This window comes from Bos grunniens, chromosome 29, assembly GCF_055505025.1.
Source record: "Bos grunniens cultivar Pamir isolate PY7600 chromosome 29, Bosgru_T2T1.0, whole genome shotgun sequence".
Classification (NCBI taxonomy): domain Eukaryota; kingdom Metazoa; phylum Chordata; class Mammalia; order Artiodactyla; family Bovidae; genus Bos; species Bos grunniens.
Window position 1 is genome coordinate 11,822,863 of NC_141193.1, and position 27,983 is coordinate 11,850,845.

The following is a 27,983-nucleotide window of genomic DNA, read 5'->3' on the forward strand; positions in this document are numbered from 1 at the left end:
TTAAGACAATCAACCAAAGAAATGTAACCAGAAGGAAAAACAGACACAGTAGAACAAAAAATGAGGATGACAGCAGATTAGGCAAAAGAAACAATGTTAGCCAGAGGACACTGGCACCACATCTTAAATGCTGAGATGACTCAGAATTCTATACCCAAGAAAAAATACATACCAAAAACAAGATACAATACTTTCTCAGACATACAACAACTACAAGACCACATCAGCACCAACAGGTCAATGCAATAAATGTTTTTTAAAAGGTCTCAAGTCAGAAGGAATTTAAAACCAAGTGAAAATCTGGATCTACAGGGGGAATGAACAGTACCCAAAATGATAAACACGTAATATGTATTAAAAGGTAAATATAGGGACTTCTTTGGTGGTCCAGTGGTTAAGGATCTACTTTGCAATGCAAAGCATTTGCAAATGGCAAAGGTTTGTTCCTTTGAACTAAGTTCCAGAGAACTAAGATCCCACATGCCACTGAGCAACTAAGCCTGCATGTCTCAGAATTTACACGCTGCAAGTACTGAGCTTTCCCTCCTCAAATAGAGAGTCCTTACCACAAGGAAGATCCTGCACGCCACACTAAGACAGTACAGACAAAGAAATGATAAATAAATAAATAATTTAATAATTATCATAATTAACGATAGACTGGCAAGTTAAAGAGGTATACCATGGATCTTAAGACTACTTAAAAAACAGTCACAGTTAATAAAGTGACAAAGGATATAAAAGGGAATCAGAAAAACTACTCAGTCACAGAAAAGTCAGGGATAAAAAAAGGCATGGAAAGAAAGAACATGGGACAAACTGAAGATAAAGAGCAAGATGATCGAATTAAACCCAACTAGAGTCAACCCCTCAGATGTGAACCCAGACTGAAGATATAACCCAGGGCCCAGACAACAGCAGATCCCCATACACTGCACTGTTTAGCCAAAACAGAGCCTGCCAGGCCACAGGGCCCCATGTGCCTGGGCACAGAACAGCACCAAAAGTTTATGTGGAACAGTAAATTAGAAGACTTCAATCATAAAAAGTACATCCTCTGTTTATAAAGAAATGGCATTAGAAATCAATGTTCACTGGACAGAAGAAGAATAAGGTACTAGCATAGTGTGGACCATCCCTCTTTTACAACTCTAATTCTTCTCAGGAGGGAGCAGATAAATTGACAGGACTTACATCTCTTCAATATTAGACATATTTGACATACATAGACAATACTAGACATTCATGTTTGATTTTCACATTTCAGTCTTCTCTCTCTTCTCTTCTCTTGCTCATCCTGGGCAACAGGGACTGCTCCTCTAACCCACAGCTCAATCACTACACACAAAGACGGATGATACTTGCCGAGTCTTTCACATAAACCAGTGAAAACTTGTTTCCTCCTATATCACACTCTTGGCTCTTTTCAACCAACCACGGCTCTTGTCCTACCTCCTAGAATCCTGGTCCTCTGTCACTTGCAGCCATGTTCCCATACATGGGGCCTCATTTATACCCAGTGACATTCCTATTCAGAGTGGCCATAATACATGCAAAAAAGGGAAAGAACAGGCAGCTCCTTATTCTCCTCTCTTGCTCCTTCACTACATACATTCACTGAAAACCTGTGTATTAAGTTTGTTACATACAAACGTTCAAGTTGAACAGTTCTATGAAGACCTTAAAGACCTTATAGAAGTAACACTCTCAAAAGACGTCATTTTGATTATAAGGGACTGGAATGCAAAAGTAGGAGTCAAGAAACCCAGGAATAACAAGCAAATTTGGAATGGAATACAGAATGAAGCAGGGCAAATGCTAATAGAGTTCTGCCAAGAGAATGCACTGGTCATAGCAAACACCTTCTTCCAACAACACAAGAGAAGACTCTACACATGGACATCACCAGATGGTCGACACCAAAATAAGATTGATTATATTCTTTGCAGCCAAAGATGGAGAAGCTCTATACGTCAGCAAAAACAAGACAGGGAGCTAACGGTGGCTCAGATCATGAACACCTTATTGCCAAATTCAGACTGAAACTGAAGAAAGTGGAGAAGAGCACTAGACCATTCAGGTATGGCCTAAATCAAATCCCTTGTGACTATACAGTGGAAGTGAGAAATAGATTTAAGGGACCAGATTTAATAGACAGAGTGCCTGGTGAATTATGGATGGAGATTCATGACATTGTATAGGAGACAGGAATCAAGACCATCCTCAAGAAAAACAAATGCAAAAAACAAAATGGCTGTCTGAGGAGGCCTTAGAGAGAGCTGTTAAAAGAAGGGAAGGAAAAAGCAAAGGAGAAAAGCAAAGATATACCCATTTGAATGCACAGTTCCAAAGAATAGCAAGGAGAGATAAGAAAGCCTTCCTCAGTGATCAATGCAAAGAAATAGAGAAAAGCAATAGAATGGGAAAGACTAGAGATTTCTTCAAGAAAATTAGATATACCAAGGGAATATAGTTGTTGAATATAGTGTCAGATTTCATTCCCTTTTTTCTTTTGGTTTTCTTTGGTTTTGTTTTTAACCGGCAGTATTTTTGTTTTCCTTAGAAGATATTCCACTCTGAATGTAGAGTCATAAGTCTGAATTTTAAAGCCACTTAAGTAATGTGTTGTTATAGGTAGCTAGTCAAAAACTTGATGCAATTAGATTTATTAGTCTTTGTTCTCAATTTGTTCAGTTCAGTCCAGTCCTTTAGTTGTGTCGGTCTCTTTGCAGCACCATAGACTGCAGCATGCCAGGCTTCTCTGTCCATCACCAACTCCCAGAGCTTTCTCAAGCTCATGTCCATCGACTTGGTGATGCCATCCAACCATCTCATCCTCTGTCTTCCACTTCTCCTCATGGCTTCAATCTTTCCTAATATCAGGGTCTTTTCAAATGAGTCAGCATGTTTACTATGTATTCAGGCTCTTTTAAAATCAACCAACATGAATTAAATTCCTCTCTGTCCCCACTGCACTCCCAACTCTAAGCCAGAAACAAAAACCTGCAGAGACTGAAGGCTGATTCCAGCACATTGCTGTGGAGATTTCATTCCCACTGTTTTTTCGGGGAAGGAAAATTAGTTACTAACATTAAAATCAGTAGATTGTACATAAATATCCAAACTCTTGATTCTCTTGAAAACATGGCCAACTGGCCTGCTTTCCAGCATGGCTGAAGTGGAGGAAAGGCTGCTCCCAGTGGTAAGGTCTGTGCTGCCGAGGGTCCAACATGGCCACCTAGTCTTAGTATCATATCTCCTGCCTCCTGGGGCCATGAGCTTGTGAGAACTAGAGTTCTAGCTCTCTTAAGATAAAAACTACTTTTGACTTGATCAACTCTGACTTTGAAGCCTTTAACCCAGAACCTAGCACACAGTTCTTCCTTGTACAGTTGTTGGATGATATAAAATATCTTGTGGATGCATATGACATTTCTTCCAATATTGAAACCATGCAATTGAAGTACTGCTCTGCCCTAAATATTTGATTCAGCCTGGCATCATAGGTGCCCCTGATGTCTGCCATTAGACCCACTACCTACAGCCAGTTCTATGTCCCTGGGCTGTCCCTGAAGAATTCACTTTGCCATTTGACAACTTATCCTCCTAGCAATCTCCTCTCCAACGAAAAAACAGGAATGCATATGTCATGAAGTGGCTAGCAAGATGACATTAAAACACAAGTGTCGAGCATGACCCCTAGTATCCATTTTTCATGATGTTCTTAGCTTTTTTTTCTCCAAGTAGGCAAGGTTCTCCATCTTTTTAGATGTCCATGTTGGTCAGTTTGATTTTCCAGCCAAACTTCAAAGAAGAGATTGCAGTTCAATTCTCTGTATTCTGATAAGTTTCAAAGGCCACTCACCAAGGACACTGGTGAAGGTAAAGATTTTATCAAGACCTTTGTGTTTTTTTCAGATCTTTTAGTGGCCTAAAGGGAAAAACCAGGGCAGGTCAGAGCATATATAACTAGGGGCTCCTGGTCACCACTATATGCTAAGAATCCAAACTCCCCTGAGTACTTGGAGCTAGGAAATACACATGAAGTGGCTTGTGCTCCTCGGGCTGGTGGCCTTCTCAGAGTGCATAGTCAAGTAAGTATGGGGACTGTAAGCCACATCATATTCCTTTCTCGGATTTTTCTTTTCATCTGATCATTCTTCCATCCATCAGATTTAGAAGGGAATGGAATATTTCCCTAAGAGTCTTAAAGTTCAACTCTTACTTATTGATAAGTAACTTGCTATAGGAACTGTGTATCCCAAGGTCTTGGTGTAGATTTGGGTTGCACAAATCCTGGAGTCCAGTCATGTAATGACCTATTGAAAATGCAACACCTTGTAACTGTTCAGTGCACAGTCTATGCAGATGTTGATGTGGTCCTGTGGAATAGCACTTTCTACATTTTATTCAACATGTCCTCTTTTTTCCCTGTCTACTTCAGTGTGTATATGCCTATGTCTGCATCTCTGTATCACTGTCATTTATCTCTCCATCTCTTTGGAAGTCACTGGGAGTGTATTTCTCTTTGTGTTGTTTTCTTTAAAGTTTTCATTTGACTCGTCCTTCCTTCTTAAGCCTCTGAATGTCCCTTACTTGTTCCTTATATCTTGCATTCTTTTTTCAACTCTCTCTTCTCTTTCAACTTGGAGAAAGATACACTGTTTTACACTGTTTTCTATCAGACAAGCAATGTGACCACAGCCAACTCAAAAACCTCTTGCATTTCAAATTGCTCCCTTGTAAAAGAGAATAAGAGTTCCCCTTCTACCTCCTTCCCTGAGATTCTATGAGAAGGAATGAGTGGGATGGCAACAGCAATGTTAATGGATGTCTTTGTTGAGACTTCTTATTTATCAGATACCTTATATCCATCACTTCACTTGTCCCCGAGATATTCTATTTGGAGGGTTTGTATTGTTACATTTCACCATTTTACCAAAGGGAAGACTGAGACACACATGATCATATGTCTTACCCAAGATTGCAGAACAGAACCTGTATTCAAATCTATGTCTTTGCCATGGTATATGCATAAAATTCTGATAATAATGTGCCTCATAAAATGATTAGAAAAGACACAGGGGCATTACAATGACAGTTATACATTAACACTGACAGCTAATTGTAGTATCTTCTTTGTTTTCTTTGTTGAATTCTTGGTGAAAGAATACCTCTAAGGAGAGTGAAGACCATGAGAAATACCGTCAGTGGAAAAAGCATACTGAACAATATCCTGAAGGAGCATGTTTACAGACTGTCCCAGATTTCTTTTCGTGGCTCAAATCTAACTACTCACCCGCTGAGAAACATCGGGGATGTGAGTATTTTGGGAGGATGGTGCTCCACAGCGCCCCCTGGTGCTCTAGCCTAGCACTGGGGCTCATCTGGAGGTGCCAGGTGGGATGTTGGGGTTGGGTTCCTGCAGGAGGCAGAAACACTGGAAAACAGGGATCCCACACAGAGGAGAAGGCACTCTCATCCTCAACTGTTGGTCTTTGTGACTGGGCCTGGCAATTACCAGGTTGCAGGTAAACATCCATTTGTGTGTCAAAGATGTGTCATTAGTTTGTGGGCGATTGTTCCTTCTGAACTAAGTGAGCCACTCAGTTATAGATGAAGAGTAAACCATCACTGATCAAAAGTTAGAACCAACTGCAAAGCAATTGTGAATCCCCAGGTAGAGGAATTCAGTTTCCACAGATGCAAGAACGACAGCAGTAAAAAGTTACTGAACCTGTATTCTGAATATGGCCATAAGAATCACTATGGTTCCTGTTTTTAGATTAGAAAAAGGGCTTATTTTGTCTTCAAGATGCCTTCAAAAATGTCCATGCCAGCCTGAGAGATAGGCAAAGAGTAAATACATGTCAAATGAAAGGGTCAACTGTGTGCTGTGATCGGATGTGGTCTGAGTTTAGAGGGAGTGGCTGGGGTTGATCAAGAAGGACCTTCTGGAGAAGTGCATGCTAAACTGTGTTTGAAGAGACTACAGAGCTTCTCAAATGAAGGCACCAGGATTCTCTGGTGTCCAGCAGTCCTGGAAGCCCAAGGTTATGCCTCTGGGCTTCCCATGCACGAAGTACCACTTCAACGCATGGTCATAGAGTCAATATCCTGCATACAATGTAGCACAGGAAAAATATATCAAATTCACATACATCTGTGACCAAAGCCTGTGAGCTTCATGATGGTTAGAAAGTGATCTCAAGAGATATGTGACATCCAGAGGGAAGCACCAGTGTGGGAATAGAGGGTAGCCAGTTCTGCACTAACCCACTCCCTCCTTCTCCCTGTAGTTGATATACGTGGGTAACGTCACCATTGGAACACCCCCTCAGGAATTCCAGGTTGTCTTTGACACAGGCTCATCTGACTTTTGGGTGCCCTCTGACTTTTGCACTAGTCGAGCCTGTTGTGAGTATGGACACCCTGTACCCGGATCATCCTTCACTTGCCCTGCCACCCTGTTTCCACCCTTGGCACCTGATGACACTCATCTCTTGTTTCTGCAGCTACACACGTTAGGTTCAGACATCTTCAGTCTTCCACCTTCCGGCTCACCAATAAGACCTTCAGGATCACCTATGGATCTGGGAGAATGAAAGGAGTTGTTGCTCATGACACAGTTCGGGTAACAGTGTAACAAATGCTGAGTCAGGACTGGCTATGGAGTGACCACTGCTTGCAAAACAGATGCAGGACCATCCGGCAGGACCCTTCCTAGCTTAACTCTCATAGATATTGGCCATCTTATCCACAGGATCCTGTCTCTTGGGAGGCAGTGCCCGTGGTGACACATGAGCAAACAAATTAGCTAACCCAGAGAGTGGCTTGAGGTGTGGACTTGAAGCTCCTCTGCCCATGAGCAATTCAAGGTTCATTTTGCTGGGAGTGAGAAGAAGGGATAAAAGCTCCCACTTTCATATTCACAGACTGTTTCAGGCACTTTCAGGTGATAACTGGCTTAATCCTGCAACAACCCCACACAGCAGTTACTCTGATTAGCTCATGAGACATATGAAGAAGCTGCGGTGCAGACAGCAAGGGCCTTGCTGAGGGCACACATGTGGTAAAATGTGGAGTTAGGCTGGCTTTTCAGGACTGAAGTTGCTGTGGGGTGTTTGGGGACTGGATAAAACTGGTCTGGGGACCCTGGGGGCAATCAAGGGCTTCAGGAAGCCAGAGTTGGAAACTGAGGCTCTGAGAAGTCAAGGGGCCTGATAAATGAATTCTCATTCTAGAGGACGCTTGAGAGTCTAATAAACCTATGGCCTACCTCCCCCAAAATACCTGAGTAGTTCCCCTCTCTCTCTTTCTCTCTCATACACACTCACAGAAATACACACATATCCCCAAAAGTGAATTTCCCAGGCAGTAGTTTCATAGATCCCTGCAAGCAAGACTGTGTTTTCGGCTTCTGTCTTCCTGGACAGATGCAGAATCCACAGTACCTTTCAGAGAATGCAGTCCATTCCTGTCATTAGGTCACAGTGATACCAAAGAGAAGGCTATCTTGCTCTCGATTGTTTTGTCCATAAGGTATCACCACTGGGACCTGGCCTGACTCTTGGTTGCCCCACCTGGACAGAAGCCAAGAGGCAAATCTGACTCACTCAGGTGGTGTTTTTCAGAGGAGCAGTTGTTTTAAAATTCACAGCCTCTCAAATGGAACCCCAATTCCCGTCCCAGCTAGGTCTAACCCTCTGTGGGCCACCAAAGACAGAGCCCAGCCTTAATTCTTCTCTGAGGATCTCATGGCAATGCACCCCAGCCCAGTCCTGGCCCCACTTCATGTATCTGTAAGCGGGAATACTCTTCTCTCCCACAGATTGGGGACCTTGTAAGTACTGACCAACCGTTTGGTCTAAGTGTGGAGGAATATGGGTTTGAGGGCAGAGCTTATTATGATGGTGTCTTGGGCTTGAACTACCCCAACATATCCTTCTCTGGAGCCATCCCCATCTTTGACAACCTGAAGAATCAAGGTGCCATTTCTGAGCCTGTTTTTGCCTTCTACTTGAGCAAGTAAGTCTGAGATGGACAATCCCTTTCTCCAAATTAGCTGTAAGATGCTTTCAGTTGCAAGAAAATTATAGAACACTTGATTAAGAAGTATCCTGAGAGATAATCTAACCCAGGATAACTATGGTCTCAGGGCCCTACCTTGCTTTACCACTGGCTTTTACAAATAAAATTTTATTGGAACACAACCCTACTCCTGGGCTCAAGACCAGTAACGTGGTCTAGGGGGGTGAGTGAGGAGGAAGGCTAATGGAAGGCAACAGTAAACAAGTTGAAAGAAAGGCATTAGGATTTGCTTATGAATTTGATCAGGAAGGAAGGTGAAGGGTGGTGGATATCTTTCCTTCCTCGTTAGCATTTCACTGGGAGCCCAGGACCAGCCACCCAATTTGTGGAGCCAATGAGAAATGAAAGTGTGGAACACAAATGTTTGGGTCCCTTATTCAAGAAATATTAGGCATTTCAAGAGAGGGAGAGCAGAGGTGGGGTCCCTTCTGAGTGTGGGGCCCTGTGGACAGTAGAGGTCACAGGCCAGTGGAGCCAACTCTGGGTGAACTGAACCAACACGCTTAGAACTCCCAGGCCTTGATTTTCCTGAAAAATGATGAAGTGGACAAGGGGAAAGCCAAATGCTTCAGCACCCTGTCCTCTGAGGGTGTCTGAGCACTCAGGTTGCTGGGGGTCCAGGGCATCTTCAGAAGACATAGTGGGTAGAGCCCAGCCAAGTGATTCAACTTCTAACCTCTGTGCCACTCAGTAGCCAGTAACAGACCTCAGTCTGGATCTCAATTGCTCCTAGACTCGATTTCTGCATCTGTACATGGGGACCTTATTAGGGCCTTGATGGGTGGACAAGCACAGCTCTCAGGCGGTGCTGTTGTTACTGTCCTCCAAGGATCGCCCCCATCACTTCTCTCTACAGAGACGAGCAGGAGGGCAGTGTGGTGATGTTTGGTGGGGTGGACCACCGCTACTATGAGGGAGAGCTCAACTGGGTACCATTGATTGAAGCGGATGACTGGATTATACACATGGACCGGTAAGCCTCTCCCTCTGAGGGTTAGTCCAAGTGATGCTCCCACTACTGTACATGGACACAGGCAGACACTCAAATGCATTCTCAGACACACAGTCACACAGACATATACACCACACACAATGACACAGACACACAGACACACGGAACCACATAACTGACTCATATAACATACACAGAGACACATAAAAACATGCATAGCTAGTCAGAGACACACAAACACGCACAGAAACATATACAAACCCACATGAAAACAAACACACAAGCACATAGATACACAAACAACCCGTGGGTTCGTAATCCCCAGGCCTTCTGAGCAAAGCTCTGACCAGGGTCCTAAAAGGGTCAAGAGAGGTCTGTGCAGCTGGGAGAGGGCTGCACTCACTGCCCTTTGAGGTGGGGAGCATGATTAGAGGACTCTACAGTGTGGTGAACAGAGGATGAGGGAGAATTTCTCCAACCTGAACAGAGTTATGATAAGATGACCAACTGTCCAGGGCTACCTAGGACATAGGAAATTCTCAGTACAGATAAATATCTGTTTAAAAACAGGGACAGCCCTGAGAAAAAAGGGAAAACTGGTCTTCTTAAGGAGCAGCTACCTAGCAGTGGAGAGAGGTTGCCTGCAGGCTTAAGACGTGAAAGCAACTAATAAAAAGGACACCCCACGTTCTTGGGCACACAGTGGGACAGGGGCTATAAGAGAGAATCAGGAAGGTGGGATCCAGGAGTGACCTGAGGACAAGAGGCGTAATTGATAGGATTCTGTGTGATACCCTCAGACAAAAGCTGACCTGTCCTTTGGAGTTTCTGTGGGCTAGTCATGTATTTCCTGGCCAGGGCCTCAGGGTCTGAGCTGGTTGTAGGAGCAGTGCTGGGAGACATCCTCTCCCAGAGGAGCCCCTCTCTCCCCCTACTCTGAGAATATGCTTCCCTAGTGACTCTACATCTTCACTTTGTGTGCGACCTGTTATTTGTTCCCCACCAGATACAGCTCTCTGGATGTTACTTATTGTTTTCTAAGTCTTCATTCACTCATTGAACAGACAAGCATTGGGCATCCACTGTGTGCCAGGCACTTTAGGGAGGCAAGGAGAATAAAACTCGCCCTCACATCTAAGAAGGCAGATGTACATGATGTGACCTGCCCACATAGTGAATTGTGACTTTGGTACATGCTAGACATGAGGAGGAGAAGGCAATGGCAACCCACTCTGCTACTCTTGCCTGGAAAATCCCAGGGACGGCGGAGCCTGGTGGGCTGCCCTCTATGAGGTCACACAGAGTCAGACACGACTGAAGTGAGTTAGCAGCAGCAGCAGCAGCAGACATGAAGAAGGGTCTACAGAGAGTGACCAGGACAGGAGACTGATAAACACCGGGGAAAACTTCCCGAAAACAGTACAATTAAGCTGTAAGATGAGAAGAAATTTGCTAGTCAAAGTGGAGTGGAGTCTTCTAGGAAGGAAGATCAGCTTGTGTCAAGGTACAAAATATCCTGGTGTATTCAAGAACTGCATTTGAGGATGTCAAGAAAGATGCTGTGTCAAGAGCAAAAGAAAAGAGGGCAAGAGACAAAGGGCTGTTTATAAGACAGTTGGGAAGGGGCAACTCTGGGGAGACTCAGAATGACCTTGATGCCCGCTTTCTTCTATTGTCTCTCAGCATCTCCATGAAAAGAAAGATTATTGCTTGTTCTGGCAGCTGCGAGGCCGTTGTTGACACTGGGACATCAGCAATAGAAGGCCCAAGAAGACTGGTAAATAAGATACACAAGCTCATCGGCGCCAGGCCACGGCATTCCAAGGTGAAGGGTCATGCCCCAGAGTCACTCCCAGTCTCCACACACAACAAGTATCTCCAGGGCCAACCTCTCTCCCTCTCTCTCTAACAGTACTACATTTCATGTTCTGCGGTCAATACCCTGCCTTCTATTATCTTCACCATCAACGGCATCAACTACCCAGTGCCAGGTCGAGCCTACGTGCTCAAGGTGAGGGGACAATACTGAGGGTTGGTTCTCAAACTGGAGCTTGCGGGAACCCTTGGGCTACTGCTGGGATGAGCTCGCCATCTGGAGGCCATGTCACACTGTTGCACATGCTGCTGAGCCCAGTGGCTGGGCCAGTGCCTCCCGCAAAACCAATCACTTGAGAGTAAAGGGCCATATGGGACACTGATCTTCCAGAAATAAATGTGGAGATGCCACACCATATGGCATGGTGGGAGTCAGGAAGAGGGGAACACTAAGGTTCACAGTCCTCTAAGAGCTTCAGTTCAGTCTGAACCTTTAGGTGCATGAACATGGAAGTCAGCTCTAGCAGTCCGTGAAGTAGGCCATGTTACAAGGAGAATGGCTGGAGACAGTCCCAGTGTGATATCCCAGCATAAGATAACAGTCTCCCTTTCCTTCTCAAGGTTTTTCTGGTTTGGATGATAAATTACGTAGTCAACCTAGTTCTCAGGTACATCTTCCCCTTGCTCAAATGTGCCTCCTTTGTGAGTTGGGATACCCGACCCCTCTGTGGGGAGGTTGGATACTAAGGTGAATAAAGGGTGCACAGTGACTGCTCAGCCCTGGCACAGGGTGGAGGCTTCATGTCAGCTCCCTGAGAGAGTTCAGAGCAGGCTGATGGGCTCAAAGAAGGCTTTGAGGAAGAGAGGGAATTTCAGGAATTCTAAAACCACAAACTCATTGAGCCATATGGAGGGTTGCTTGGTTCTAGGCAAAACTGCACTGGATTCCATGCAAATGGCATCCCAAGGTGCTCTGCTTTGGGGCACTGGGGACTTAATCAGGGAGATTAGGGCTACAGACTGACCCGTGGGGATGGGGAACCAGAGTACATTACCCACCCAAGCCTGGAGTGGCCAAAGAGGGTGAGTTTGGGCCAAGGAGGCTTCCCAGCGTTCCTGAGTTAAGCCTTCAAGAACGTGTTTGGACACTGCTCTATTTAAGAGGGATAACCAACAACGAGTTGCTGTGTAGCACAGGGAACTCTGCTCAGTTATATGACAGCCTGGATGGGAGGGGTGTCTTTGGGACCAGGACACCCAGATACATATGGTTGAATCTGTTTACTGTCCATCTGAAACTCAGAATATTGTTTATCAGCTATACTCCAATACAAAATAAAGTTTTTAAATAAAGTACAGATTGTGGGGACATAGGAGGAGAACCAGCATTCTCTGTAGTGAATACAAGGAGCAGGAGTCAGAAGGAAAGAAACAGGGAGTGAGGAGAACTATGGATACACTTTTTCTTTTCTAAATAATTATAATGAAGTGTGGCTAATCTTCAGTGTTGCGTTAAGTTCTGCTGCACAGCAATGTGACTCAGTTATACACATAAAAATATACATATGTATTTTAAATTCTTTTTCATGTGGTTTATCACTGAATATTGAATATAGTTCCTTATGCTCTACAGTAGGACTTTGTTGTTTTTCATACCTCTATTTCCCCAATTCCCAGTCCTCCACTCACCACACCCTTCCTCATGACAACCTCATTTCTTGGGCCTCTTTGGTTTTGGATGAACTCTCAAATCCTCTGCTGCTGAGAAAACCCCTTGATACTTACCAAAAGAGGGAAATAAAACAAAGAATTGTGCTGGGTCTGGATAGTGGGGGGAGTCACCGGTAAGGGCTCATGCTGACTGGTGTGTGTCTCTGACTCCCCCAGGATTCTAGAGGCCGCTGCTATTCCATGTTTCAAGAGAACAAAGTGAGTTCATCTACAGAGACCTGGATCCTGGGCGATGTCTTTCTGAGGGTGTATTTCTCAGTCTTTGATCGAGGAAATGACAGGATTGGCCTGGCACGAGCAGTGTAAATGCTTGGAGTGGTTCAGGAATCAGTAAGGCCGCTCCTAACACACACTCACTCACACTAGGGCACTCCTGCCCAGGATGGTGGTGAACTGTATTTGGTGGTCTGTACACCCTATTCTCAGTGAAGGATAAATGGTTTCACTCTTAATGGTGCTGAAACAAATTGTTGCCCCTGTTTGTGTCTGGGAGTGAAAAATCTAGAACCAAGTCTGAATCAAAATTGAGAGAAGCCCTACTCCAACTGGCTTAAAGGAAAAGGGAGGCTCATTGAAATGATTCTGGGAATCCAGGACACAAGAATCAGAGCAAATACAAAGATCTCAGTGACCGGACCCAAGAAATCAGAAGTCATCAATTCTCTTTCACCCTTACTCTTTCCCTTTGGTCTTCTTTGATGGTCTTAGCCTGGCAACTTTCTTCCTTAAGGCTTCTACACCTAGTGAGGAGTCCAAGATACCTGCCATAGGGTTTTAAATCCTGAAGGCATCACCTAGTAAGGAAAGAAGATTGCAGACATCAGATTTCAAAGGTGTTCTCTGAATGACCAACCTCAGATCACATGTACAGCCCTGTATCAGTCATCCTGGCAGAGACATGGGGTCTTATGACTGGCTTTACATGGTCTCTGGCCCTGACCCAGCCACATGCATGATTGTCAGTTTCCTCCAGACCTACATGACTGAAGTTGAGGAGAGGCAGCCCCAAGGATAGTGCTTGGGAATGGTCTAGGCCATGGAAGAGTTTGTGATGACCCACAAACTCTACCACCTCTTCATTCAGAGGAATTATAAGGGGTAATGAAATAGACTCTTCATCCCATCTCAGATGAACTTATCACTGGGCTTCTCCTCCAGGGGAGTTTAGGTGAGGTACTTCATGTAGAGTTGGTTCCCCTTTGTCCCACACCCAGTCACCAGGTCTCTGCCACATATGCCTGCTCTGTCCTTTCCAGTCCTACTTGGTAAGTGGTGGCCCCAGTGGATCCCTGAGCCATCCCCCTCCTCCAGGGCCCAGAATGCCCCTTTCTTGGCCTCCAATGCTGCTGGTGAGAATGCAACACATGTATCGGGGGACCCAGGGTACACAGAGCCTTCAGCCTTTCTGAGCTTCCTCCAGGGGTGGAGCTACAAACTATTTGCTTGGAGCTGCCATGGTTAGGCACTTTTGAAGTGGAAGCATCTGTTCTTCCCATCTGGAGACTCTCAGTAGATGCCTCAGCTGAGTCAGCAGGGGTCACAGGTTGATTTCCTTTCAGATTGACAGGTTTGATCTCCTTGTTTTATAAGGGACTCTCAAGAATCTTTTCAAGCACCACAGTTCAAAAGCTCAATTTACCCTTTCTTATGGTCCAGATCATACATTTGTACATGATTACTGGAAATATCATAGCTTTGACACTACAGACCTCTGTAGCAAAGTGAGTCTCTCCTTTTTAATACACTGTCCAGGTTTTTTACAGCATTTCTTCCTTCCAAGGAGCAAGTGTCTTTTAATTTTGTGGCTGCAGTCAAGGTCCATAGTGGTTTTGGAGTCCAAGAAAATAAAATCTGCTACTGTTTCCACTTTTCTGTCATCTGTTTGTGATGATGTGGTGGGACAGGATGCCATGAATGTTGAGTATATTTTGGTGAATAGTTTTTTGAATGTTGAGTTTTAAGACAGTTCTTGCACCTCCTCATCAAGAGGCTCTTTAGTTCTTCTTTGCTTCCTGCCATTAGGGCAGTGTCATCTTCATATTTGTGGATGTTGATATTTTTCCCAGCAATCTTTATTCCAGCTTGGGAACTCTGTAGTCCAGGATATCGAATGATGTATCCTATATAGAAGTTAAATAACCAGAGTGAGAATGTACACCTTGTCACGCTTCTTTTCCAGTTTTACATTGTTTCAGTTGTTCTGTGTCTGATTCTAACTGCCACTTTTTGACCTACATACAGACTTTTCAGGAGACAGGTAAGGTGATCTGGTATTCCCATTTCCTTAAGAATTTCCCACAGTTTGTTGTGGCCCACACAGGGAAAGGCTTTAGCATACTCAGTGAAGCAGATGGAAATGTTTTCTGGGATTCTCTTGCTTTCTCTATGATCCAGTGGATGTTGGCAATTTGATCTCTGGTTCCTCAAGCCAGTTTGCATATCTGGAAGTTCTCAGTAGTGTTGAAGCTTAGCTTGAAGGATTTTGAGCATTACCTTGCTAGCAAGTGAGATGAGCACAATTGCATGATAGGCTGAACATTCTTTGGAATTGCCTTTCTTTTGGATTGGAATGAAAACTGAATGAAAACTTTTCCAGCACTGTGGCCACTGCTGAGTATTTCAAATTTGCAGACATGTTGAATGCAGCACTTTTACAGCCTCATTCTTTAGGATGTTTAAAGAGCTCAGCTGAAATTCCATCACCTCTCCTAACATTGTTTGTAGTGATGCTTCCTAAGGCCCACTTGACTTCATACTCCAATATGTCTGGCTTTACATGAGTGACCCAAGCATCATCCCTATCCTGGTCTTTATGACTGCTTTTGTACAGTTCTTCTGTGCATTCTTGCTACCTCTTCTTAATCTCATCTGCTTCTGTTAGGTGTTTGATTTTTATGTCCTTTACTGTGCCCATCCTTGGATGAAGTGTTCCTCTGGTAGCTCCAATTTTCCTGAGGCAATCTATACTCTTTACAATTCTATTATATTCCTCTAATTCTTGCAGTGTTCACTTATGAAGACTTTCTTATATCCCCTTGCTATTCTCTGGAAGTCTGCATTCCATTGAGTATATTTTTCCCTTTCTCCTTTGCCTTTCACTTCTTTTATATTCTCAGCTGTTTTTAAGGCCTCCTCAGGCAACCCCTTTTCCTTCTCACATTTGTTTTTCTTGGGGATTGTTTTGGTGGCCACCTCCCATACAATGTTACAAACCTCCATCCATATTTCTTCAGGCTTCCAGACCTAATCCCTTGAATCTATTATTCATCTCTTCTATAAATTCATAAAGTATTTGATTTAGGTCATGTCTGAATGGTCTAGTGGTTTTCCTCACTACATCAATTTAAGCCTGAATACTGCTTGCTTCTGCCTAAGTTTGGTGCCAGATCACCACCCACCACTCCCAGTGGGTGTGGAGCAAAAACACACAATTTGAGGACTGTTACCCTGGGTTTGTGCTTGGCTTTTCACGTGCTAAGTGTGTGACTTTGATCAAGTCCCTTAACCTTGGTTTTCTCATCTGGACAATGGGCACCATGATGATAATTCCACCTCTAGATGCATGTGTGCCTGGTGAGAACAAGTGGCCCTGAGAGGGTTTTCTGGGTTCCTGAGTCTGGAACAAATATGAATTATTCTGTCACCTGGGGAGAAGGAAATCTTCTGTTTAGAGGTTATGGCTGCCATCCCCAAGGCTAAATATTGATTCAAGCCAAATGACATCTATCTCTGAACCCTGACCCAGAACTCTGACTGAGCTGATGCTTCTGTTTTCTGGGCCCCAACAAAAGCTAATGATTACTGGCTCAGATTGCTCCCTTCCCAGCCTTACCAGTCAGCCTTTCTTTGTCAACTACTTCTAGCCTGAAATAACACTGCATGGAGAGTTGTAAGGCTTTTGGTCTTTTCTTGGTTTCCTACATGTCCAGTGTAGCAAGAAGTAGCTGTTATGGCTACTTGTCATAGCAACAACTATGGCAACCTGTACAGTCCAACCTCAGCCTGTTAAATGAATCTGTCCCCATTTGGCCCCTCATGTTTAAATTACCTACAGTTGCCTTAGAATCCTTCCTATGCTTGCTATTTATGACCAAATATGTGTGGACTTGATCTAATTTTCTTTCCCAAGCATGATTCCAACCATGCAGTGAAGTAACTAGACATTTAGTCATCTAACTACCCATAGGAATTGACAAAAACAAACCACCCATCATGCATTTCTTGCTTGCCACAAAACAACATTGAAGTGATCTGCTGAAACAATGTGATACATTGGCATGTACAGTCCAGTAGGGGCACTTTTTATGGATTTGTTTTCCACCTAGTGCAGAATGTCTACCACAAGCCTTGCCCTCCAGTAGCTGGTCACCTCGTTTTTGCAGATTCAGCCCAATCCAGATCCCTTTGACATCCCTCAGTAAAATTTAGAGAACAAACTCAGCCAAAGCTCTCTCTCCTGCAGAAAAGAATTTTTTGTTTTTTTAGAAAACAATATTTGGCAACTCATTCAAAATCTTGTGCTCCTTGTCTTGGATTCAAGGACCTGCACCAGAGGATGGGAAGCCTCCCCTTCCACCTAAATCTTTCTCCACTCCAACCAGGACCAGAGCCTTCACTGGACCCTGTGTCCCCATTGGTATTGTTCAGTTGCTAAGTCATGTCTGACTCTTTGTGATTATATGTTCGGCAACAAAACAGGCTTCCCTGTCTTTCACTATTTCGTGTAGTTTCCTCAAATGCATGTTCTTTGAGTATGTGATGCTGTCTCACAATCTCATCCTTTTATTCCCTCTCCTTCTTCCCACAATCTTTCCCAGCATCAGGGTCTCTTCCAATGAGCTGGATCTTCACATCATTGGCCTAAGTGTTGGAGCTTCATCTTCATTAACAGTCATCAGTCCTTTCATTGAACATTGCTCTACCACTTCCAGAACAAAACTCATATTTCCAATCATGTAACAATATTGAGCATTGATAAAGTTTAGTAGAACAAGGATCTTGTCCTCTGGGAAATCCCAGCACTGCTGCCCAGCCTTTCTCTTACCATTCTCTCTGCCTCGCATAGAATTTCTTCTCTACAGCTTCTCCAGTTTGAAATGGCCTGCTGACCCAAAATTGTCAGCTATCCAGGAATTGTTCCTTCCTCCTTCCTTAAAGACTTCTGCCTTCTCCCTGACTGTCCTCTGTATATCAGTTCAGTTCAATCTCTCAGTCATGTCCAACTCTATGCTATATCATGGGATGCAGCATGCCAGGCTTCCCTGTCCATCACCAACTCCCAGAGCTTGCTCAAACTCATGTTCATCAAGTTGATGTTTCCACCCAACAATTTTGTCTTCTGTTTTCCCCTTTGCCTCCTGCCTTTAATCTTTCCCAGCATGAGGGTCTTTTATAATAAGTCAGTTCTACCCATCAATTGGCTAAAGTAATGGAGGTTCAGCTTCAGCATCAGTCCTTCCAATGAATATTCAGGATTGATTTCTTTTAGAATGGACTCTTTGGATCTCCTTGCAGTCCAAGCGACTCTCAAGAGTCTTGTCCAATACCACAGTTCAAAAGCATAAATTCTTTGGGGCTCAACTTTCTTTATGGTCCAACTCTCACATCCACTCATGACTTCTGGAAAAACCATAGCTTTGACTATACAGACCTTTGCTGGTAAAGTAATGTCTCTGCCTGTTAGTATGCTGTCAAGGTTTTTCATAGCTTTTCTTTCAAGGACCAATTGTCTTTTTTTTTTTTTTTTTTCCCACAGCTGTAGTCACTATCTGCAGTGATTTTGCGGCCCAGGGAAATAAAGTCTGTCACTGCTTTCATTGTTACTCCATGTATTTGCCATGAAATAATGGAACTGGATGTAGTGATATTAGTTTTTTGATCTGTACATACCTCATCAAGACCATCCCCAAGAAAATTAAATGCAAAAAGGCAAAATGGTTGTCTGAGGATGCCTTAGAAATAACTTAGAAAAGAAGAGGTGCAAAAAGCAAAAGAGAAAAGAAACACATACCAATCTGAATGCAGAGTTCCAAAGATAGCAAGAAGAGATTTTAAAAAAGCCTTCCTAAGTGATCAGTGCAAAGATAAAGAGGAAAACAATAGAATGGGAAAGACCAGAGATCTGCTCAAGAAAATTAGAGGTAGGGAAGGATCATTACATGCAACGATGGGCCAAATAAAAGAGAAATGGCATGGACCTAAGAGAAGCAGAATACATTAATAAGAGGTTGAAAGAATTTATAGAAGAACTATACAAAAGGATATTAATGACCCACATAAATATGATGGTGTGATCACTCACCTAGAGCTAGACATCCTGAAATGTGAAGGCCCCCTTAAGTCAAGAGGGACTTAAGAAGCATCACTATGAGTAAAGCTAGTGGAGGTGATAGAACTGCAATTGAGCTATTTCAAACCCTAAAAGACGATGCAGTTAAGGTGCTGCACTTAATATGCTAGCAAATTTGGAAAACTCAGCAGTAGCCACAGGACTGGAAAGGTCGTTTTCATTGCAATTCCAAAGAAAGGCGATTTCAAAGAATGTTCAACTACCACACAGTTGTACTCATCTCACATACTACCAAAGTAATTTCTTCAAGCAAGTCTTCAACAGCACATGAACTGTGAAAATCCATATGTTCAAGCTGGATTTAGGAAAGGCAGAGGAACCAGATATCAAATTGTCATCATCTGTTGGATCATAGAGAAAGCATGAGAATTCCAGAAATATATTTACTTCTGCTTTATTGACCACGCAGAAGCCTTTGAAAGTATGGATCACAACAACCTGTGAAAAACTTACTGATATTGGAATACCAGACCATCTTACCTGCCTTCTGAGAAATCTGTGTGCAGGTCAAGAAGCGACACTTAGAACTGAACATGGAACAGCAGACTGGTTCCAAATAAGGAAAGGAGTAATTAAAGGCTGTATATTGTCACCCTGCTTATTTAAATTATATGCTGAGTACATCATGCGAAATGCCCAACTGGATGAAACACAAGCTGGAATCATGGTTGCTGGGAGAAATATCAATAACCTCAGATATGCAGATGACACCACCCTCATGGTAGAATGTGAAGAGAAACTAAAAAGCCTCTTGATGAAAGTGAAAGAGGAGAGTGAAACATCTGACTTAAACTCCACATTCAGAAAATGAAGATTATGGCATTTGGTCCCATCGATTCATGGCAAGTAGATGGGGAAACAATGGAAACAGTGAGAGACTATTTTTTGGGGCTCCAAAATCACTGCAGATGATGACTGCAGCCATGAAATTAAAAGATGCTTGCTTGTTTGAAGAAAATCTATGACAAGCCTAGCAGCATTTTTAAAAGCAGAGACATTAATTTGCTGAAAAAGTTCAGTATAATCAAAGCTATGATTTTTCCAGTTGTCATGTATGGATGTGACAGTTGGAGCATAAAGAATGGTGAGTAATGAAGAATTGAAGGTTTTGAACTGTGGTGTTGGACAAGACTCTTGAAAGTCCCTTGGACTACAAGGAGATCCAACAAGTCCATGCTAAAGGAAATCAATCCTGAATATTCATTGGAAGAACCGATGGTGAAGCTGAAACTCCAATACTTTGGCCAACTGATGTGAAGAACTTACTTATTAGAAAAGACCCTATTACTGGGAAAGATTGAAGGCAGGGGGAAAAGAGGATGACAGAGGATGAGATGGTTGGATGATATCACTGACTCGATGACATGAGTTGGAGCAAGATCCAGGAGTTGGTTAAGGACAGAGAATCCTGGTGGGCTTCAGTCCATGGGGTTGCAAAGAGTCGGACATGACTGAGCGACTGAACTGAACTGAACATACCCTATTGCAAATGCTATTTGTAATTGTCATGTTTCTCCAGCAAGACAGGGCTCCCCAAAGCCCCAACACATATCCTTAGTTAGTCTGCACCCATGCACAGAAGTCACTGCCTAACATCCACAAGGCATTCAGTGAGTTCTGATTGCAGGGGGACCTCCATTTTAGTAGAAATAGAGGAGCAAAGGACACATTTATCCTCGTGTCTCAAACAACTTGAAAGTAAAAGAGATAAAAGAAAGAACAGTTTTTTTACATCAAACATCAGGGAGCAGAGTATGGATTCCTGAGGCAGGGAGCAAGCAAGATGAGTTCTACAATCGCCCCAACTCTAGAAATAGTTTCCAACACGTACATGGAAGGGATATGTAGGCAGAGACAAACGGTCTCCTCAAGAAGAGAGATTTGAGACTCTAGATAGTTAGGGTTCACAGGAGAGAGCTACACACAGAGAACTGTGGAAGTGTACAGGTGATATCCCTTCAGTTTTCAGCAGAGATTTGATAGTACTAGTCAGTATTATAGGGAACAATCCTTGAGTATCAATTTGAGCCAAGTCTAATGGTGTTCCCACCCACCAGCATGGAAATTGCTCATAATTCCTATGACATCAGTATGGCCCTGAAGACAATATTGCCTTATTAGTGGGGAATAGTAAACCTGGTCTAATTGCTGGTCTTATATCAGCTAAAAAACAAACAAACAAAAAAACTGAACAGCAAGCCTTCAAAAAATACAATTGTTTCCAAGATATTAACAGTGTTTGCAAACAGTGCCAGGAATAATTTATAAAAATTAAAAAATATCTAACATCCAAAGGGTAAAATTTTCTGTATCTAATATCCAAATTAAAATTTCCAAATGAATTGTGAAAATATTTGTCCTAGGTCAATCACAATATTCTAAAATAATTATCCTCTAATTAAGATAAACACATACATTTAAATAGAAAAACATTTCCGATGTATAAAGAAGCAAGAAAATATCCATAATGAGGGAAAAATCAATGAGTAAAAACACAGTTAAAATATACATTACATAATTAGCAGGGAAGGGCATTAAAATGCTTACTACATCATTAATCCTTATATTCATGAAGCTGAAGAATATTGAATATGTTAAATACAGACATGGAAAATACAAATGGAAAGACTGTGGGAAAAAATTAATTGTGCATCACAGAGATTTGAAACAACTTTAAGAATACTAAAATATATGTAAATGGAATCCTACAGGAAGTGAAAGGAGAATAGTGAAAAGAACATAATTATTGGCTGAGAAATTTCCAGATATCATGAAAGCTTTAAACCCATTAACACAGAAGCTCAATTAATTCAAGGACAAGAAATATGACAACTGTTTAAAAGCACATGATAATTAATTGTTTAAAACAATCAACCAAGGAAATGTAACCAGAAGGAAAAACAGACACAGTAGAACAAAAAATGGGAAAGACAGCAGATTAGGCATATGAAATAATGTTAGCCAGAGGACACTGGTGCCACATCTTTAAATGCTGAGAGAAATGTAATTGACTCCGAATTCTATGCCCAAGAAAAATACATATCAAAAACAAGATAAAATACTTTCACAGATGTACAACAACTATAAGAACCAACAGACCAATGTAACAAGATATGTTTTTTAAAAGGTCTCAAATGTGAGATCTCCATAATTCTAGCCATCTCAGTCCTTCAGAAGACCTTGATAAAGACAAACAAACACTAAAGTAGAAATAGTTATTGTGTTTCTACCCAATTCTAGAAAGTGTTGCTAACTCCTCAGTACTGTATCTTGCAATGCTGGTGGACTAGTTGGAGAAGTGATGTGAACAGAAATAAGGAAGGTGAGACAGGTAGGTCAGAATGTGAAGTAACAAAGACAAGGTATTTAGAAGCTGAAGAATTGAGAGAGATTTGGGACCTGAGTTGGAAAAGCAGTTTTCAAACCAAATTGCATCATGTGGTAAGTATAATCCTCACTTCAGTCCTTAGAAGTTCTCTACTGACCAGTCTGCCTTTTTTTCTGGAGCACAGTTCAGATCCATCTAGCTGTTTCTCATTGCTGTTCCTTCCCCTTGGCTCCTACACTGTGCCCAGCCGTTCAGCCTAATCCATTCAGAAAAGCTTTGTTCCTTAGGGCAGGCACTGTAGGCTACCTACAAAATGATCTATTCTCTGCTTCTCTTTCAAAACTGAAAATAGTTTGTTATATAGTCAAGAGCCCAGTAGCTATGGGACTGCATTTCCTGCCCACCCGTGCTCTTAGTCCTGACAGGTGACTTAGAGATGCAAGGAGATCTGTAAGAGGGATTTCTTGGAAGACTGCTTTCAAGGAGCTGATTCAGCTGAGAGATGGGACTCTTCTCTTCCCCACCTACTTCCTAACTGTTGTCTGGATTTTAGTTGTGATGGCTGGAACTCCTGCAGTTGTATTGGACAATCATGTAAACTTGGAGATGGATAGCACCCAAGCGCTGGCTTGCCTACTTCCAGCTTTGTTTCAGTGGGAGAGAAAAATCAAGTTTATCTTGCTAAAGTTATAGTTGTTTTTAGTTTTTTGCAATGTGCATCCAAACTTAATCCTGATACTAGTATTTGTTTAATATGATCAGATCAGATCAGATCAGATCAGTCACTCAGTTGTGTCCAACTCTTTGTGACCCCATGAATCGCAGCACGCCAGGCCTCCCTGTCCATCACCAACTCCCGGATTCACTCAGACTCACATCCATCGAGTCAGTGATGCCATCCAGCCATCTCATCCTCTGTCGTCCCCTTCTCCTCCTGCCCCCAATCCCTCCCAACAGCAGAGTCTTTCCCAATGAGTCAACTCTTTGCATGATAAGCCTTATTATTTTGTTGTGTTTAGTGAATATATTTATATTTTACATTTTTATAATTTTTATTTTATAAATTGATTCATCAACCATTATACCTAAATTGTATAAATGCAAAATTATGATTATAAGCGTGCTTTCCTTAGTTTTTGCATTTTCATACTTCTTATCTTCTTTCCTTTCTTGTTTTCTCCATATTCGTACAGCCTGGGCCATGTTCTCTCTTATAAGCTCATCCATATCCATATCTACAGGCCAAAACAGACTGAGAGCTGTGTGGGGAGAACCAAAGAGAATGAATTACGGGGACATGAATGAGGGGTAGTGGCTCTTGCTACTCGTCGTGAATGTTCTTCAGTAGGATCACATTCCTCTGCCCTTCTGTGTGCCCACCAACCCCAGGTTTGCCATGACCATGGAAGATACTTCGGCCAGTGGAATTTGAGTAGAGGTGATATGTCACTTCCAATTGGAAGTATTATTTTCTGTCCCACTAGCTGGAGTGCAGATGTAATGACAGGAGCTGGAGCAGCCATGTTAGACCAGAGGTAAGTAGCACAGGCAGAAGATGTGATGTGACAAGAAAGAAGTGGGCCCTCATCTCTGTAGAGAGACCTGCACTAACATTATATGAAAGAGAATTGAAATTGTGTTGTATTTAAGACAATCTTATTTAGTGTTTGATTGCAGTTGTTGAACCTGTGACCTAACACTCAGAATAACTGATCTTTGTGTTAGCCTTGTCTTGACATTAGGGTCTGAATGAGACAATATCTACTTACGTATGTTTAGAAGTAAGTCAAGTGACAGCCCTGCCCTCTGGAAGCTGTGCTCTAGTGTGGGATTCAGAAACTGAAGTGAAAACAAAGCTACGTGGCAGCAGAGCTTCAGGATCTTGTAAGAACCCTTGGGAGGGGAATCTCAATCATTCCTGATCTCAGGAGGTTACTTGAAGCAGGGACAATCCTCTCTCAGTCTCTTCATAAATAGGCCATGATGACAAGTTTCATGTAAAAGTGGTTTATTTCAAATTCCTTCCAGAGTGCTTTCCCTTTTGATCCAGTGCTTAAGATATGCGTTTGAGTCCTGGTTTGGGAAGATTGCAAATTGAGAAGGTAACAGGCAGGAAGGCCAGGGGTCTCCAAACAGAGGAAATAGCCTGCAAGTGTCAGACATTTTATCTCTCTTAAGCGGCAGGAGGAAACAAACTAGGGATAGTTTCTCCTTCTCTATACAAATTTAAAAAGAGGTTTCTCTTAAAATACTGTGTTGCCATAATGACACCTGGTTTCACCTGAAGTTAACTATTCTCAAACCTACAGATGCCTTTTTCTTACGGAAATGTTTGTCTTAAGGTATGCTAATGTACTATGCATTTACTCCAAACTCTGTCTTCAAGTTGGTTCCGCCTTTTGGCTCAGAACCTACTTGACATACCAGTATGTTATACTTAGATATTGCTCCCCTAATCTATGTAAATGAAACTATTTGTATGGTGATCTGACCTTCTTCAAGATTCAAGTTAATCATTTTATGGCTCAGGATGAACCATTTGGTGCCAAGATTATCCCCAAATGCATCTTATGGGTGAGGGGCCTGGTGCCATTCTGAGTTTTAAGACATTCCTTTCTTTCATTAACAGAGTGCTAGTGACTATATAACATCCAGTTGAAGACTAGCAGGGGGGTACTTATTCCTTCACCCTTCTGATGCCTATGACAGAAACTTTGTCTATCTCCTTTATACTTTAATAAAACCTTATTACACAAAAGCTTTGAGTGATCAAGCCTGTCTCTGGCCCCAGATTGAATTCTTCTCCTTAGGGGCCAAGAATCCTGGCGTCTTTGCATGATTCAACAGCAACCTTTCATCTTGGGGGCTCGTCCGGGATCCTTCAGGACAAGGTAAGGATGCTTGGAGCTCTAGTTCTTTGTTCTCTTAGCGAACACGTTTTCTGCTGTGCTTTACTAAGGCTACGATGTGCTTGTGTGAATGAATGACATGCCCTGCACGAAGCAAGTGAGGAGCCCTGTTCTGCAGTTCCACGGTGATCTCATACAGCTTATGGCAGAAACCTGTTGGGGGTTTATACTGACCTGCCAATGCCAAGAGGCACCCAATGTCTCCTTCAGGAACAGACCAGAAATGGGCAAATTGTGTGGATCGAACTCTACTTTCTCACTCAAACTTTTCGGTCTGACCATTTCATAACTCCTTGGGAATCAGAAGTACTAACCTAATCCAAGTCTATGCCCCAACCAGTAACGGTGAAGAAGCTGAAGTTGAACAGTTCTATGAAGACCTACAAGACCTTTTAGAACTAACACCCCAAAAAGATGTCCTTTTCATTATAGGGAACTGGAATGAAAAAGTAGGAAGTCAAGAAACACCTGGAGTAACAGGCAAATTTGGCCTTGGAATACAGAATGAAGCAGAGCAAAGACTAATAGAGTTTTGCCAAGAAAATGCACTGGTCATAGCAAACACCCTCTTTCAACAACGTAAGAGAAGACTCTATACATGGACATCACCAGATGGTCAACACTGAAATCAGATTGGTTATATTCTTTGCAGCCAAAGATGGAGAAGCTCTATACAGTCAACAAAAACAAGACCAGGAGCTGACTGTGGCTCAGATCATGAACTCCTTATTGCCAAATTCAGACTGAAATTGAAGAAAGTAGGGAAAACCACTAGACCATTCAGGTATGACCTAAATCAAATCCCTTATGATTATACAGTGGAAGTGATAAATAGATTTAAGGGCCTAGATCTGATAGATAGGGTGCCTGATGAACTATGGAATGAGGTTCATGACAATGTACAGGAGACAGGGATCAGGACCATCCCCATGGAAAAGAAATGCAAAAAAGCAAAATGGCTGTCTGGGGAGGCCTTACAAATAGCTGTGAAGAGAAGAGAAGTGAAAAGCAAAGGAGAAAAGGAAAGATATAAGCATCTGAATGCACACTTCCAAAGAACAGCAAGAAGAGATAAGAAAGCCTTCTTCAAAGATCAATGCAAAGAAATAGAGGAAAACAACAGAATGGGAAAGACTAGAGATCTCTTCAAGAAAATTAGAGATACCAAGGGAACATTTCATGCAAAGATGGGCTCGATAAAGGACAGAAATGGTATGGACCTAACAGAAGCAGAAGATATTAAGAAGAGGTGGCAAGAATACACAGAAGAACTGTACAAAAAAGATCTTCATGACCCAGATAATCACAATGGTGTGATCACTGACCTAGAGCCAGACATCCTGGAATGTGAAGTCAAGTGGGCCTTAGAAAGCATCACTATGAACAAAGCTAGTGGAGGTGATGGAATTCCAGTTGAGCTATTTCAAATTCTGAAAGATGATGCTGTGAAAGTGGTGCACTGTATATGCCAGCAAATTTGGAAAACTCAGCAGTGGCCACAGGACTGGAAAAGGTCAGTTTTCATTCCAATCCCAAAGAAAGGCAATGCCAAAGAATGCTCAAACTACCGTACAATTGCACTCATCTAACATGCTAGTAAAGTAATGCTCAAAGTTCTCCAAGCCAGGCTTCAGCAATATGTGAACCATGAATTTCCTGATGTTCAACCTGGTTTTAGAAAAGGCGGAGGAACCAGAGATCAAATTGTCAACATCTGCTGGACATGGAAAAAGCAAGAGAGTTCCAGAAAAGCATCTATTTCTGCTTTATTGACTATGCCAAAGCCTTTGACTGTGTGGATCACAATAAACTGTGGAAAATTCTGAAAGAGATGGGAATACCAGACCACCTGAACTGCCTCTTAAGAAACCTGTATGCAGGTCAGGAAGCAACAGTTAGAACTGGACATGGAACAATAGAGTGGTTCCAAATAGGAAAAGGAGTACATCAAGGCTGTATATTATCACCCTGCTTATTTAACTTATATGCAGAGTACATCATGAGAAACGCTGGACTGGAAGAAACATAAGTTGGAATCAAGATTGCCGGGAGAAATATCAATCACCTCAGATATGCAGATGACACCACCCTTATGGCAGAAAGTGAAGAGGAACTAAAAAGCCTCTTGATGAAAGTGAAAGTGGAGAGTGAAAAAGTTGGCTTAAAGCTCAACATTCAGAAAACAAAGATCATGGCATCAGGTCCCATCACTTCAGTGGAAATAGATGGGGAAACGGTGGAGACAGTGTCAGACTTTATTTTGTTGGGCTCCAAAATCACTGCAGATGGTGACTACAGCCATGAAATTAAAAGACGCTTACTCCTTGGAAGGAAAGTTATGACCAACCTAGATAGCATATTCAAAAGCAGAGACATTACTTTGCCAACAAAGGTCCATCTAGTCAAGGCTATTGTTTTTCCTGTGGTCATGTATGGATGTGAGAGTTGGACTGTGAAGAAAGCTGAGCACCGAAGACTTGATGCTTTTGAACTGTGGTGCTGGAGAAGACTCTTGAGAGTCCCTTGGACTGCAAGGAGATCCAACCAGTCCATTCTGAAGGAGATCAGCCCTGGGATTTCTTTGGAAGGAATGATGCTAAAGCTGAAACTCCAGTCCTTTGGCCACCTCATGCGAAGAGTTGACTCATTGGAAAAGACTCTGATGCTGAGAGGGATTGGGGGCAGGAAGAGAAGGGGAAGACAGAGGATAAGATGGCTCGATGGCATCACCGACTCAATGGACATGAGTCCAAGTGAACTCCGGGAGTTGGTGATGGACAGGGAGGCCTGGCGTGCTGGGATTCATGA

General features: G+C 42.7%; 1 protein-coding gene across 1 annotated transcript; it reads left to right on the plus strand.

The window, feature by feature from the left end:
* The first annotated feature begins 4,026 nt into the window (after nt 1–4,026).
* LOC147342098 (pregnancy-associated glycoprotein 1-like) lies at nt 4,027–13,056 on the plus strand. Its single transcript, XM_086384052.1, has 9 exons — nt 4,027–4,094; nt 5,170–5,320; nt 6,300–6,417; nt 6,516–6,634; nt 7,832–8,028; nt 8,948–9,064; nt 10,727–10,868; nt 10,956–11,054; nt 12,746–13,056. The coding sequence occupies exons 1-9, from the start codon at nt 4,042–4,044 to the stop codon at nt 12,893–12,895; spliced, it is 1,146 nt and encodes a 381-aa protein (XP_086240178.1). The 5' UTR covers nt 4,027–4,041; the 3' UTR covers nt 12,896–13,056.
* The last annotated feature ends 14,927 nt before the right edge of the window (nt 13,057–27,983 follow it).